The following is a 16,561-nucleotide window of genomic DNA, read 5'->3' on the forward strand; positions in this document are numbered from 1 at the left end:
TCAAAGGATAAATAGCACTGTAAAATTAAACATAGAATACTGCCCGTGAGAAGAAAACACAACTTTAGTAAACTAACCTGAACACTTTGCTGTAGGTGTAAACACTGCGGTTTTGCAGATGAAGCATCAGAGGTACTGACCTTCAGTAACTGGTAGCTTTGGGGTTTATTATCAATTACTAAGTATTTTAAATACATTAGAGAAAGTATAGAGTTTCCTAGGGAATTGTGGGGGGAAAGCCACTTTGCATTAAAATAAAATGGTGAAACATCCATTTTGGTTTGAATTAAAAAAAAAAAAAATCCAAATAAAGTTATTCTTTATGAAGCACAAATACCACAAAAACCCATGTCCATGCAGCTTCCTGCATCCCTTTTCTTCCATGCAAGGCATTAAGAGGTAAATTCTTTCTAGTGACAACATGGAAGCAGCTTATCAGGCACAGCAGTAGCTTGTTTTAATACTGCAGTCCAGTAAGAGGGATGGTGCCCCAAAGGTGCAACAAGTTAAACCAAATAAACCCAGAAACGATTCATGCAGCATTACTATGAGTCTTGAGGAGACTGTACTAGAAGTAGGGAACGCACTGGCCAGATCACCAGTAGACCGGGGAATCATGAATGTTAGGATAACTTTAGAGGGGAAAAAAATGCTAAAACTGTATTCAATCCAACCAAGCAGTACTGGCATCAAACTAGTGGGACTAAATCTTACCAAAATGAATGACAAGAATGTCTCTAAAATTATTACCTTTATGAAATGATGATCAGCACGAGGAATGGTTGAATCTCTGGGCTTGGTAAGAATATACTGATTGTTCTGGGAATCAATAAGCATGCTAAGCCCTAAATCATCCTCTACTTCTCTTTTTGAAGTATTGCTTTTGGAGTTGGCTTCATCTTCTTCCACCCTTAAAACTGCTTCAAAGTTTACACCTCTTACCTGTAAGAAAAAGAAATGGGGAGCAACAAGGGGGACTGTCAACAAAGTATACAGTAAAAAGGGAAAGATTATTAGCTGTGCTTAAGTTGCTCTAGAACTTGCTGACACCAACTAGAAATACTGTAGTTTCTTCTTAGAGAATTCTTTCAGTCACTTTATCAAAACTTGATGCCCATAACAGAAAAGGTTATAATTTGGTTTACATTTTAAAACCAAAAGTTTTTCCAGACCTCTTTAGCCAAGTTGTCCAACCAAAAACTGCAAAGACAGGATTTCACAGCTGTAAAATTGCAAACCAGGATTTCCAATTGCATCCAACCTAAAATGTTTGTGGGGTTGCTTTGGGGTTGTTTTATTTTTAGTGCTTTAACACATTTAGAACACAAAAGGTTTGCTTAAAAAATGATTTTGTTCAAGAGAATAAAATGTTACAATGAGATTACAAAGTGATATTCAGTTCACAAAAATTTGAATTGACTGTGTTCCAAGTCGAGAAAAAGTCACTGTCCTGTAAATTTTAAGAAGAGAATAAGAAGATTTTATCTAGGTCTGTCTTCACTGCTTGTAATTACAAGTGGAATACACTAGGATGACTTCATTATTCACTGTATTTTTAATAAGGTAGATTTTACAAATATTCAGAAACACTTAAGGCTGTTATTTCTCTTAGACTCCAGTAAAGAGAGTGGGTTGCTGTCATTGCTGTGACTGACTACAAAACACTCAATGTTTCTGGATTGCTGTATTTTGCCCAAGCAGCTCCCCAATTTAATGACAAAGTGCATTCACATAAGACATCTATAAAACAGGCTTCTGTTTTCCTTTACTGATTCCCCAGCACATTTCCCCTAATTGTTCAAATAAATACTGCATTTTCAACATTTAACCTGCAATTTTTACCCTTTTCTTCTATCCTTACATTTTTGTGTATGTATATAATTAAAGGAAAACTTTTATCATGGGAATGACCTCTTCCCCTGTTTTTGTACATCATGCAATATGACATGCATTAGCAGTCCAGAAAGCCAACCGTATCCTGGGCTGCATCAAAAGGAGCATGACCAGCAGGTCATAGGAGGTGATCCTGCCCCTCTACTCTGCTCTCATGAGACCTCACCTGGAGTATTGTGTACAGTTCTGGTGTCCTCAACATAAAAAGGACATGGAACTGTTGGAAAAAGTCCAGAGGAGGGCCACAAAGATGATCAGAGGGCTGGAGCACCTCCCATATGAAGATAGGCTGAGAAAGTTGGGGCTGTTCAGCCTGGAGAAGGCTGCATGGAGACCTCAAAGCAGCCTTCCAGTATCCAAAGTGGGACTATAAGGATGCTGGGGAGGGACTCTTCATTAGAGACTGTAGTGATAGGACAAGGGGTAACCAGTTAAAACTTCGGCAGGGGAAGTTTAGATTGGATATGAGGAAATTCTTTCCTGTTAGGGTGGTGAGGCACTGGAATGGGTTGCCCAGGGAAGCTGTGAAAGGTCCATCCCTGGCGGTGTTCAAGGCCAGGCTGGATAGAGGCTTGGGTGAGATGGTTTAGTGTTAGGTGTCCCTACCCATGGCAGGGGGGATGGAACTAGATGATCTTAAGGTCCTTTCCAACCCTAACTATTCTATGATTCTATGATTCAGAAGCATAAATAGCTCCTTCAAACACCAGCATTTCAGCTGTTGAAGTGAGAGGCTGATTACCATTTTCATGCATTATGAAAGTTGTCTTTTCATCCTTTTTTAAACCAAACCTATCTTTTTAGATAAATATATATAGTGCCTTTACCTCCCTAAGCTCCCCACTTACCAGGCTATTTTGCATTGCAGAATGAAGTGTCCATTGCCAAGTCTATGAGACCAAACCATGTTTTTACATTTTCAGCTGATGGGAAAAGGCAGGAGCAGCTGCATGCCATGCACATGCAAACTACTGTCACAGTATTGGAGCAAAGAAGAAAGGCTTCCCTACAGTCAGCAAACACGAAGAACTGTTTCTAACCAGAATACACAGTAAGTATCCAATCCTACAATTTTTCTGTCATCCTTGCTTCTGACTCCCTGTATCACACCCTTACTGCTACTCCAGGGATACTAAAAGAGAGCTCAGAGGTTACTATTAAATGTTGGCTCTGCAACACAAAACATACTTTTCACTTTCACACTGGAATTACTTCACTGTTCAGTGCAGTGTTCCCATCTTGCAGAGGACTATTAGTTTGCCTAAAACCAAAAGGCTGGTAAGCCAAAATCTGTTCTAGTATCTTCTTGGGAATTTAATGTTACAACATCAGCAACAGTGTTCACTAAACACAAGTATCTTATAAACTACATCAGCAGAGAAACATCTACTTTGAAGCTCTGGAACTCCAAATTCATAAGGAGCTTGTTGTATGTTCCTTTGTACTTAGGAGCTTGTGTGGCTGGAATGTAATCAAACTTCTCTGCTCTCATGAGACCTCACTTGGAGTATTGCGTACAGTTCTGGTGTCCTCAACATAAAAAAGGACAAGTAACTGTTGGAACAAGCCCAGAGGAGGGCCATGACGATGATCAGGGGACTGGAGCACCTCCCTTACAAAGAGAGGCTGAGAAAGTGGGGGCTGTTCAGCCTGAAGAAGAGAAGGCTGCGTGGAGACCTCATAGCAGCCTTCCAGTATCTGAAGGGGGCCTATAGGGATGCTGGGGAGGGACTCTTCATTAGGGACTGGAGTGACAGGACAAGGGGTAAAGGGTGAAACCTTAAACAGGGGAAGTTTAGATTGGATATAAGGAAGAAGTTCTTTACTGTAAGGGTGGTGAGGCACTGGAATGGGTTGCCCAGGGAAGTTGTAAATGCTCCATCCGAGGTGGTGTTCAAGGCCAGGCTGGACAGAGCCTTGGATGAGATGGTTTAGTGCGAAGTGTCCCTGCCCATGGCAGGGAGGTTGGAACTAGATGATCTTAAGGTCCTTTCCAACCCTAACTATTCTATGATTCTATATGCATAACATAGCATAGCTTTCTGTTGTATTCTGTCCTGTTCCATTGCATTTTATTCTGCTCCATTCCCTGCTCTCACAATGAGTTGTACAAGGAGGAGATCCTTATCTGAAATGCCAAGGGAATTTCAGCAGCAAAAAGCACTTTCAAAGACACAAATGAGAACGGTTACAGGTGGAAAGAGTATTTTATTTTTTTCTAAATGAAGTTATTTGATTTAGTTTAGCTTAGGTAATTTTAGTCTGTTTTAGTTTAGACCCTTCAGTTTAGCTAGAAAAAAACCTCCCTTGCAGCCTGACAAAGTAAAGCCAGGGCAGGAGCAGTGTCGTGGTGGGAGAGCAGTGCAAGAAGAACCCAGCCAGAAAGGGCCAGGGAAGACCTGACAAGGGGTGGTGCTCAATACTCTAGAGGACAGCAGCAAGTCCCAGGGCCACGCTGGGACCACCCTGGGCATCCAGAAGGCTGCCTCCCCCTGGATGCGGGGCACGAGCCCCTGCCTTTGGGACACCATGATCCAAAGGAGCCCCATGAAGGGGCTGTGCTCAGCTGCAGAGGAAGGCAAAAAACCCCAGGGATGCTAGCTAGTCCAGCCTGGGGGGAAAAAAGCCCTTCCCCCCCAGCTGCAGGACACAAGGGGCCACCTTCATGGAGCATGAGCACCAGGCGATAACAGCCAGAATGGATCCGAGGAGCCCTGACAGTGGTCAGGCTCAGAGGAAGGCAAAAAACCCCGGGGGACCAGTGCCAATCTGCCCCAGGGGAAAATTCCCTCCTGACCCCAGTGCTGGCAATCGGCTACTCCCTGAGCATGAGCAAGACATGCTCCTGGTCCACACACTGGTTACACCTCTAAGGGGACAAGGGGACACTGGCATTGCCTTTTCTGCTTCCACCTGGAACCATCTCAGGGGCTTCCAACAACAGCAAAATGCCATTGGCCTGATGAATCCTCAGAGCAAGAATCCTTCCTGTGCTTGGCAGTGGGAGCTCGAGTGCACTGGGAGAGGGCACTGAGCCACCTGTGCGTCCTTCATCTTCTGGCTGCTGCCATTCTCTCCCCAGGAGATGAGGACGGTGAGCTTCCTGATGACTGAGGCAGGACCCCTCGATGATGCTTTGAGCATGGCCCCTCCAGGAGCTGGAACTGCAGCACAGAACCTCCCACAGCTCCAGGTGTTCCCTCCTTCAGCACCCCCACAGGCAATTCCCCAGTGCCCAGCAGATGAGGATGGCAGGTCCCCCGGCAGCTGAAGCGGGATTTCCATCCATCTGAAGAGATTTGAGCATGGCCCCTCCAGGAGCTGGAACTGCAGTAGAGAACCTCCTGCTGCTTCGTGCAGCTTCAAGTGCTCCTCCCACTAACCCCCTCCCAGTAATTCCCCCAGGACTTCCTCTCGGATGCCCTCAGGCTGCCAGCCCTGTCCTGGTAGCACTGCCGGGCACTCCTGCAGTGGGACACAGGACGACACTGCCTTATACTGCCCCAGAGCATTGTGATGCTGCGTTGCCAAGTGCTGGCACTATGACACAGGGGCGACAGGGCGCCTACACCCCCACCCACCGCAGCCCTGCTGTGGCCCCTTCACCCAGCATCCCTTGGAGAAAAGCCTTTGGGCTCCTGGCCCTGAGGCAGTGCCTGTGCCCAGGAAGCCCAGGGGGATGTCCCTGCCCATGGTGGCCACACACTGGGCATTGCTGGGGGGTGTCCATGCAAATAAATCTGTGTTCAGACTGTATCCATAAAGGCTTTTATACCATGTACAGTCATTTGACTGTGGCAATCCCAGAGGCGAAAGTCAAGGGGTTTGGGTTCCCTCTGCATGAACTTTGCAGAAACATAGAGAGCATACAGCATTTCCTCACCATTCCTTATCAATACACCAATTGGCATTTGCGACTACACTGCTTATGGTGAGGTCTTCTTGGAAAGGAGAGTTCAAGAAATCTCTTCTGCGTTTGTTACATAGCGTAAACAGTGCAAACACAGCCCCATTGAACAGAGCCTTGGGTGGCATGAGTTAGTGTGAGGTGTCCCTGCCCATGGCAGGTGGGTTGGAACTAGATGATCATTAAGGTCCTTTCCAACCCTAACTATTCTATGATTCTCTGAATCAAAATTCAAAATATACCAAATATCATATGAAAGCAATGCAATTGGATAAATACATTTCTCATGTAGTTGAGTTCACAGTCTAGTTGGAGGTCAGAAACAATATAAGGAAAAAAGGAAAAGTGTTTGTAAGATTAAGACAATTATGAAAAACACTTTTGTCTGTGTAATATATATAAATACATTACAGTGCATATTTACTTTTACAAAAGCAAAGGGAATTGAAAAAAGAGACTATGCTAGAAGAGCAAGAGTAGATGGCACAGGTTCATAGCTCTTAAATACTAAGAAATTTGAGGACATAATGGGAAATAAAATCCTGATTCTCTCTCAAAATAGCAACTCCAAAAAGCAGGTTGTACATAGCAGAACACAATGCACAAATGCTCCCGTCTTGCACTGTAGGTTAACTCAGATTTTTTTGTCCTAATTTCTACCTACTGCACTTCTCTATTTGATTATATTGCTTATTATTTTATTAGAACTTCTAGTGTTCTAGCTTAAAAGAAAGCACACTAGCTGTTTCTTGCAAAGACTGAGATGTAGGTAGTCCTCCAGGTTGCATTTCACAATTCCTCTTCTTTCATGAATAGAGATACAAGCCGAAAGATAAAGAGGTACACTCGAGAAAAAGGATGAGTTGGCATTTTTCCAGTTAGCAGATGTAGCAGAGGAAACCTCATTCCTGATCTCTTTAAAACGTGCCGTTATACCCCGGCGGCACAGAAGAGGGCACTCCAGCCAGGTCGTCCCTTTCCCACAGTTGGTCCTATTAGATAGTATTCCTACTGAGGGCAATTGCTGCGGTCTGGTGGATACAAAATAAAAAGCTGCTTTCACTTTCTTGCAATAAAAGCACAAAAAATGGTCTTGCTCTCTACGGAGAGATACTCAGCTTTGCCTCCTAAGAAGAGCTCAAGAGCTATGCTCATCTTGGAAGTCAACCTGCATCAATAAAAACCTTTCAAGAGCAAAAGCCAAACAAAATTGTAATCCACATATATGCAAACAAGGACCAATTCAGAGAGTCAGTCCCTGAGGACAGCACAATGGGACAGTAGAATAAACTGACATATTCCCAGCTCCAAATACACACTGCCTTACCTGAGGGATACTGTCTGTCATGCAACACAAACAATTAACAATGCAAATAGGCCAAGGTATAAAAAGCCACGGAAGTGAGAAAAAAAGCAAGGCCAAAAACACATTGCAGGTACTTACCTTGAATAATACATCTTTTCCCAGACTGCACAAACTAACTGCAAGGATTCTTGTTCTCCCATAACTTTCTCAACAAAATGAAAAACAAAAAAGTAGAGACTACACTTAACACTGTAACTCCATATCCTGCAACTTCTAAATATCACCACCATCACTGAGGTGTTGTAACTCTAATGGGCTGTATCAGTGAGACAGATTACATTTGTCACTGTCAAAGTGTTAGTCACAGGGATGACTTTCAAATCAAAACCACAGAAAACAGTAGCAAAAAGTAGGTTTTGCTCACTAGGAGTGTTTAGGAGTTTTAAAAGCGTTAGCTCACTCCTAAAAAGCAACCATTCTACCATTCTAAATACTTTCTTTTGTCGAAGGGGGAAGCAAAAACAAATGTAGAGTCAAATTTAAAATTTGTCACTAAAATCCTAACAACTATTTAACACAAGAGAAACACATCTACAATACAAATATAAACTAAAGAATAAATGCACATTAACCAAAAGACTGAGTCTTAAATCTCACTTACAGATTTGTTGTCGTCAAAGGCATGCTCTTCTATCTCTTCTTCCAATCTATCAGCTGCCTTCCTGACATCTTCTAGAATTTCATCAAGCATTGACAGGCTTTTGTTTTGATGTTGTATGTTCTTAAGGGCTTCAACCTGATGTTTTTCTGCCGCTAAGAGCTCGACGTATTCCATTTCCTCCTGTTGAATTTTACAATACACAGATGAAGTGCTGGCCAGGCATTTGAGCAGAAAAACATCTGACATGAATGCATGCTTCTTTTGACACAAAACATCCTACAAGTGTTGCTGCAAAAGCAATGTAGACTTTATAATCATATTTGAAGACTGCTTTCTGGTTTGCCAGTTTTCACTGGGGGAAGTGAGCAAGAAAAGTGATGGTCAAACAAAATACCCACCCATTGAGTTTTCTAATCCATTAAACTACAGAGCTGCCCCAAGGTTACAATCCAGAAAACACAAGAAAAGAATTACTTTGAGGAACTCTAGGAAACATTTCAGAGCCAAGTAAAGTTTAGAGGTCAGTGCTTTAGCAGGGAAGCATGATAACCTTGAAAGCATAGCTTTACTGGCTACAACAAACAAACAAATTGGAAGGAAAACAGTGACTCTTAATTTTAGAAGCTGTTTTGCAAACATGGGAAGAGGTCTGTTTATGGTTTTCTGAAATTACAATAACTGTGGAAACGGCTAGGAAAAAAAATAAAAACAGAAGAGTACAGACGAGCAGTCAAGCACGCAGGCTGAGGTTCCCTTTTGTTTCCAAGAAGGATTTTTGCTATCAAAACTAAAATACTTTGTCCATTTTTTCAGTTTGAGCCTCTTGTGAACTTGCACCAATGACTTCTAACATCCACTTCTAGGTTTCTGAAGAAAAAAAAATACTGATGTGGTTCAACATGGCATGAAAATATTTCAGTAGCTTCCCTGATAAAAATTATGGTATTTCATTTCCCTTTGGATATTTCAGGTTCAAAAAAAGAACTAAAAAATATTTACTGATCAAGACTGGACTTAACATGGTTAAGAAGACAATAACCAAACAAAATACTTTGTGTACTGACAGGGTATAATTTCAGGTTTGGGATGGACAAGGGACTGGAGGGGGTGGAGCTTCACTTTACATATCTACATTATTTTAAAGATACATTGGTTGAGAGCAAGAACAACTATGAATGAGGAAATATACGCAACGGCAGGCTTTCCTTTCCATTAGATTCAGGATACAGAGAATATTTACATGAGAGACACGCTACATCTGTTCTTCAAAGAGCCAGTATTACTACCAAGGGAAAAAAAAGATTGGGCAAAAAATACAAGCAATCTCTAGGTCAGCCTGAATTCCTGGAAAACATAAGTTTCTGTCCCTATTTTGGATGCTCCGCCATACCCAGTTAGAACTATCAGACAGAATATAGGTCTCCCTTAGGTTGTGTGTTTTATCTGCCTACCACACACACATACCTTCGATAACCTGGGCATCTAAAATGGTCCCAAATTCCTATGTTTAATAACTGGAGTGTTCCGTCCTCCGCATGTTTGCGGATGAACATTTTTCCCCTTGAAACCTGCAAGAACATGCATATAATGTCATTAATTCCTTGATGCTAAGACAAGAGTATATTCAGTGCAGCCTGTAACTGTGGCTTAGCCCTTCTGAAATCTGGACAGTCAGATGAATATCTTTGGTTGTGATGAAACTGCAGTATTGCTGTCTGTTGGTGTTTAGAATTACCATAGTTACACTGGCATGATGGAAATTATCCAGTTCTCAAAATAACTGAAGTTGGGAAAAACGTAACTATTAATGTGCTTGGCCCAATGTCAATTGCTTTAGTTCTTATGCAACACATGAGCAAGAGACACAGTCACTCTCATACAGCCTCAAGGAAAAACATTTCCTATCTGTCATTCTCTGCTAGCAGACATTGCTTCAAAGATGTAAAAAACAGCCCCCATATGAGCTTCAGAGTCTTTCCTCAGTCAACAACAACTTAGAACACCAGATGGAAATGGTGAGGATTAGATTCTTTCCCCTCAAAAATGGAACAGATTTGGGGTGGAAGGAGATGATCAGTCCTTTCTGTCAGCTGAGACAAACAGGCTGAACAGAGCTAGAGAAATAAAGAACTGCAAAAAAAACAATGCTCTAATTTGCAAGAAGTTAACTTTCTCTGGAGAGCAAGGTAGAAGAGCCTCAAAAAAATCTGAGTTTAAGTTCCTTTAATTAATGAAGACCAAGGTCTTTGTAGTCTATTAAAATGGCATCTCTGTTTTCACCTACAGTGTCTATAAAAAGGACAAGCTAGCTCAAACAGCCTGCTGCGTGTTAAGCAGAAGTGCACCACAGCACACTGTTCTGCAACTCATGCTGGGATTGGAGACATCTGATCACAAGGTAACATACAAACAATCGGTTAAGCAAGGTAATACAGATAGGGATTGTGTACTGAACAGGAGACTGGAATGCCTAGGAACACATGAGCAAAATTGAGTAAGATGAAGTAAGACTTTGGGGCAATGCTGGTTAAGAACACGGTGTCACTGTTGCTCTTTAATGAGAGATGACAAAAAGCACAGCTAGAAGAGGATGCATCTTTGCACTACTTGTGACTTGTTTTTCATTAATGTCTAAGTAGGAAGCACCCAAGAAATTAGAAGCTGATAAAAAGCAGGTGAGATTTTGTTGCTTTTTCCTTAAGTTCCACACAGGTTCCTGGAGCAAAGGAAGGCAGAAGCTAATGTCACCACTTCTTCCTTCCCTGCCCTCCCCAAATGATTCTGCGATACCTTTTCCCAGCAACAGAGCCAGCAGGAAATGCATCAGACATGCATACATCTCTCAGCACTAAAAAAATCCAAATGCTTCAACTAAACAGAAATAAAGAGTCCAGTACCCCCTACAGTCATTTGTATTTTCCATTCAATCACAGTTTAAAAAATTGAAAGGATGTCTTATGACTACATTAACAAAGTAATCATTTCAGTAAAATGAAACTGGAACAAAACCAGACCCCATGTAATTGTCATCCTTTTGGCATGCATTTTCCCTTTCCCATTATTCTTCATTTCACATTATATAACAATTGCTGTTGTAAGGTTAGAACAACAAGTATTCTGTTTAAATAGTCATGCATGTGACATAAGAAGTGTAAATGATTGCTCATTCAAGTAAATATCTTGATATGATAATACAGAAAAGCCTGCCCAATCCATCCCCACAGAAGTTAAGTTTTAACAGGACGCACATCTAAACCACATCATTACACACACAGGCCTCCTTTTATGAGAAAAATGAGGAAGCACCATTCTCAAGTTCAAGGACACATTACTTAAGTATTTTACAGTAATGCTGCCAAAAAATAGGTAAATGAGAAAGATAATTCTAGACAGCTTCACTGTTGCTATTTTAAGAACTCTGAAGAAAATCAAGTCATTTCATTACAATTGCTACCATTTCTATGCAGGCTGGCACTACATTAAGTGCCAATATCAAAGGCATATTGAGCACTTCATTGGAACACACACAGATCCAAACTACTCCCTCTCCAAATTTGTCATACTTCAGTCTTTGTTTTCAATCCATGGACCACTCCAGACTCCCAAGCCTGCATACTAACTTCTACTTCCACCAGCCTTTCTTGCCACAATTCACTGCACATAATCTTTTGCCATCTTCACCTGTTAAGATCTGCCCATCTCTTACAAAAAATGTCCTTTAGAGATTCTCCCAGCTCTGATACTATAGAAGCCTTCCAGTATCTGAAGGGGGCTTACAATGATGCCAGAGATGGACTCTTCATCAGGGACTGTAGCAACAGGACAAGGGAGGACAGGAAGATTTAAGCAGGGAAAGTTCAGGTTAGATACAAGGACAGAAGTTCTTTACTGTGAGGGTGGTGAGGCACTGGTACAGGTTGCCCAAGGAAGTTGTGGCTGCTTCATCCCGGGCAGTGTTCAAGGCCAGGTGGGATGGGGCCTTGAGAAACCTAGTCTAGTGTGAGGTGTCCCTGTGCATGTCAGGGGGGTTGGAATTAGATGATCTTAAGGTCTTTTCCAACCCAAACAATTCTGTGATTCTATACCTCAATTACTCCCCATCCCCTGCTCTTGTTCCCTTGTGCAAGGGCAGACTCTTCTTTTAGGAGGCAGAAACCAAAGAAAACTCTTAATATATTCCTCCAGTGGTTGACAGGTAGAGCAAGGAAACAGAGCAGTTTAAATACCAAATGAACTAAGCGACATTTTCTCTCAATGGGAGACTTTTCAATACACAGTCTGAGTGCTACAAAGTCCAGTAGACAGTGGCAGATATTGCACACCCTAACAGGTCTGCATTGACATGAGAACTCAAATCTTCTATAAAGTACTTGTGCTCAACGGCTACTCATATGTGCTTTTCTTGGAACGCACTGTTCTTCAGACCTGTACTTTTTAGGCTAGAACTGCTATACTTAGATTAAAAATCTAGTCATCTCATATTTTGCATGTCCATTTTACACATATCTGTATGAATATAGAAATAAAAGGCAAGAAGTCATTCTGCTTAAAATGTGTATTTTGAATGAACAATTCTCATTAAGTGGAAAATGACAGTATTTTGCCAATTTATGGCATTATTTCCACTCTGATAATCCCACCGGCTTGTCTATAGTGCAATTATGCTATGTGCACTGACTCACTTCTGGTATGCCTTTCCCTTTAACATAATATTTGTCATAGGTCTTATGATTATGTTTATCTTTGTTTTCAAATAAGAACTATTGACTGCTAGCAAGTTTTAAGATCTACAACAGAACTACTTTCAATTTTACAAACGAGAACAATTAATGCAAAATCCACTGTAAACAGTAAACATTGCAAGTTTTATGTAAAGCCTCTTTTTTTATTAAAAGAGACTGAAACTGTGCCATGATAAAATAAAAACTGTGAGTACTCTAGTAAATAAACATGGGGGAACTAACCTTAATTGCAGCTTCTCTCAAGGCTTCCAGTCTCTGTCTACTGCTTTCTTTCATATTTACAACATCTTTGTAATCACCCTGTAGAGCTCTCTGGAGACCATGGATTGCTTGAAAGACTGAGTTTTCACTTTCATTTAGCTCCTTTTGGAAGATTTCAAAGGTATGAACCTGAAAAAGTTTCTCTTCATCTGATAGTCCAGCATCCTTCTCAACCGCTCTTATGGCATTTTTGAGTTTGTTAAGAACAACGTTCTTTTGGCGAAGAAGACCAGACAGCTTTCTGCAGCTCTCCAACACCCACTGCTTTCTCTGAGCGATAACAGCTCCTTTCCCACGGTGCAGTTTTATTGCATGCTTTACTACATCTTCATGCTCTGCAGGATTTGCTAGCTGGACACAAGGCAATAAAACCAACGTCCATAAGGAAATAAATCCAGTCACCTTCATTCTTCAATTTTTATTGCTGTTGGGAGAAACTGATAATCCACAACTGCTCAAAGCTTCCTGCTACATGCTTTCTGCATCTCCAGTACACATATCAGGCTGCAAAACAGTACCGATCAGTTATCAAACATGATAATGTTGGGATATTAGGCCAAGCAAATGTAGAAAAGAAACCCAAGACTGCATCTTACACTATAATCTTTTAACAGTTCTCAAAACCAAGAAACAGCCCAAGGTTATTGGTAGACTTTCATTTTCCCCTTGACTATTGTCTAGATACCATCTTGTCTTAAGAACACTGAATGGAAAGCTTAGTTATTTCACACGGTAGTCACCTGCACTTCTTATGAGAAAAAAGCCATAAAAATATTAAGCCACAATGCCACAGGCTATACTTCAACCTAGCACCAGAACTCATTATTCTTATCTACCTCTTACATTTTTTCACACTGATCCTAAAGAATTGTATCATAATCATTTGTTATTTTTATAGCCTCCAAACCATTAACACAGGCAACTATACAAAATATAATGGAAAGCAAGCTTAACTGAAACAGATTACATTGTAAATTAGACTGGGGGGAGGAGGGGAGGAATTTCTACAGTAAAGAAATAACATCAAAACTTCCTGGACTTCTAAGCATTACTAGCCTGGATCAAAGACTTTCACCTGAAAGGCTGCAGTGCCTTGAGACATTTTACTTCAAAGCTAATTATTGATCCTCATGATTTTAAAATAGAGGTATAAGAACACTAAAAGAAAAATCAATTCATTCATAAGTTCATTTCCCAGAAGCTACTTGAAGATCTATATTTAAACTGCTGTATTTGCTTCTAACACCAAGCAGGGTAGAATTTCAAAACTAAGAACAAATTTCTTTCCCCCAGAGCCTACAGGAAAACACTGACATTATTGTAAAATAACCAAGTTACATTTTCTTGGGGAAAAAAAAAAAACAAACAAAAAAACAACCAAACCAACCAAACACAAAAACCTACAAAAAAACAACCCCACATCACAAAACTATATTTAACAATGCATAAATGTATGTACAAAGCATACATTTATCACTGAAGTGTAGCAGTCTAAAAATGCACAGCACACTACATGTTAGTAGATCATCAGTAGTACAGGTATTTGCCTAAAACTTTAGCTGCAATCTTCATCTCTGGACCAAGAGCCTTAATCAGGAACCATCACATGGACATAGTATAATCTGGAAGCTATGTGCCTATTCTTGTGAATGCTCCATCCCTGGCAGTGTTCAAGACGAGGTTGGATGAGGCCTTGGGTGACATGGTTTAGTGTGCGGTGTCCTTGCCCATGGCAGGGGGGTTGGAACTAGATGACCTTAAGGTCCTTTCCAACTCTAACTATTCTATGATTCTACGATTCTGTAATATAGCAGCAGTCGCAATCACAAGCATTGAAGCTAACCATCAGTATACAGAACAGGAAGTGAAGATGGCAAAGCACAGCCATGCACTACCTTAATTTTTAAAATACCCTCCCATCTCTGTTTGAGTTAGAACTGAGAAAAACTGTCTGTGGATGGGTTTATTTATTTTCAATGCATGAAATACAAGCCAAAGCATTTAGTTATCAATAGCTGACTATGGGCTAGGGTTGAACAACATGAAGAACTAAAACATTTAAAATTAAGAACTGAAAGTATGATTAAAGCAGCAAAAGCATAGATACATCATGCTAATTTCAATAAAATAATAAAGTAGAACTATTTCAGAACTTTGATAAAGTTATAGGGTTTACTGTTTTTAAGAGACCAGGAAAAAGCAACAATTCACACCACCTGGCAAAATTCTAAAGTGATATTTAAGGAAATATTTCTTCATATATACAAAATAATAACCTTCCTGTTTAATACGTCTGGGCGAGAGATTCTGCTGAATATATTACAAGTTATTCGTGCAAGAAAGAGGGTGAAGAAAACACTTACTGTGTATTCAAGTTTCTGTCTGCAGGGAGTTGAATACTCTACTGCACATATTACATGGTATGGCAAACCACGTACCTAAATCCTGAGCAGAGATGGTACTAAATTTGCCCATTGTTGCACTGTGCAAACTTACCACCGTAGTTCTGACACGGTATCGCTTTGTTTCAGTAGCAGTGTTTTTTACCTGGCTAGCAAAAAAATATTCAGGAAAGTGGCACCCTGGGTAGTGCTCAAAAGCTCTTAAGGGAATAATAACCCCATATATAAAAACATATGATACATTTCAGAACTCAAAAATACTCACAGAGTAGTCATAATACTATAGAATGGCTTAGCTTGGAAGGAACCTTAAAGATCATCCAGAAGGAAAAATAATAAAAAAAGAGACAAAACACTCTTCTCCATGCATCACTAAGTATCAAATTAGAGGGAACTCCTGATGTTTGGAGTCCTTCTCAAGAACGGTGCGTTTCCTGATGGATTGCAGTTCATCTTCCCGGTTTTGCCTTCCTGAACACGATACAGTAGCGCCGGATTTCATCAAGCGGATGTTAGACCCTGCCTCCAACGCAAGCCCGATCCTCTCATCCAAAAAGCTTGCGGCTCCGCTTGCCACCTGCCCGTTTGCCACCACCCAAGCTCCTTCTCAGGACCCTCAGGGCAGCCGAGGCGTGGGCACCTCTGCCCCAAAGGCACCCCTGCCCCAAAGACACCCACCTGAGAGCGATGGCTGCCGGAGGGCAGCTCCCTGGGCCACCGCCTCCTTCTCCTCCTCTCTTCCCGGGCCGGCTTCCGGGACCTCACCCTGAGGAAGGCTGGGGGGAGAAGGGGAAGAACAGGGAAAGATGAGGAGAGCGCGAGTGCGCCCAACCCCTTTCCCGCCCCTTCATGGCGGCGGAGTGAGGGAGGAAAGGAAAGAAGCAGCCGCTCCGCAGTCTGCCTGCCCCGCACTTAACTTTCCAGCTTCACAGCAACACGGCCAAATCCACCTCCTCCTCCTCCGTCTCCTCCTCGCAGCCCCTATCCGCCGCCGGCAACAGCCCAGCGCTCACCTCAGGGCGGCGGCCGACCCAGCCGCCCAGGGGAAGGAGACGCTGACGGAGGCGCAACTGCCGGCCCCGGGCCGTGTTTCCTCCCACCACCCCGCTCACCTGAGGGAGGGAGGCCGGCAGCAGCCAGGTGGGCGCGCAAAGAGCAAGAGCGCAGGGCGGCGGCCAGTAACAGCAAGGCGCCGAGAAGCCGGCCTTGCCAGGGGCCTCTCCCACCCCCACACCGGCCGCCAACCCTCACCCTGCGCCGGTCACCACGCAGCCGGTGCGGCGGCACCTTTATGCGCAGCGTCAGACGGGATCTGTAGTCCGAGCGCCTCCTCGCGGCATGTCATGGGAAACGTAAAGGTGGATTCTCCCCCTTCCCTGACGCGTTCCA

At 42.2% G+C, this 16,561-nt stretch overlaps 1 protein-coding gene across 3 annotated transcripts in view; it reads right to left on the reverse strand.

Annotated features, from left to right (window-relative positions):
- Positions 1-16,554, reverse strand: part of TMCO3 (transmembrane and coiled-coil domains 3) — a 37,698-nt gene extending 21,144 nt beyond the window's left edge. For all 3 annotated transcript variants that reach the window (XR_009746815.1, XR_009746816.1, XM_061472719.1), the window contains exons 1-5: positions 16,186-16,554; positions 15,851-15,948; positions 12,732-13,274; positions 7,768-7,947; positions 751-942 (exon numbers count right to left, since the gene is read on the reverse strand). Coding sequence is in view for 1 of the 3 variants with exons in the window: in XM_061472719.1 (XP_061328703.1) it covers positions 751-942; positions 7,768-7,947; positions 12,732-13,178 (819 nt within the window). In the remaining 2 variants the exon portion in view is untranslated. The remainder of the gene's footprint in view (positions 1-750; positions 943-7,767; positions 7,948-12,731; positions 13,275-15,850; positions 15,949-16,185) is intronic.
- Positions 16,555-16,561: the final 7 nt, after the last annotated feature.

The sequence above is a fragment of the Pezoporus flaviventris genome, unplaced genomic scaffold, assembly GCF_033815535.1.
Source record: "Pezoporus flaviventris isolate CSIRO_AGI_PZ_B2104156 unplaced genomic scaffold, CSIRO_AGI_Pfla_v1 ptg000072l, whole genome shotgun sequence".
Classification (NCBI taxonomy): Eukaryota; Metazoa; Chordata; class Aves; order Psittaciformes; family Psittacidae; genus Pezoporus; species Pezoporus flaviventris.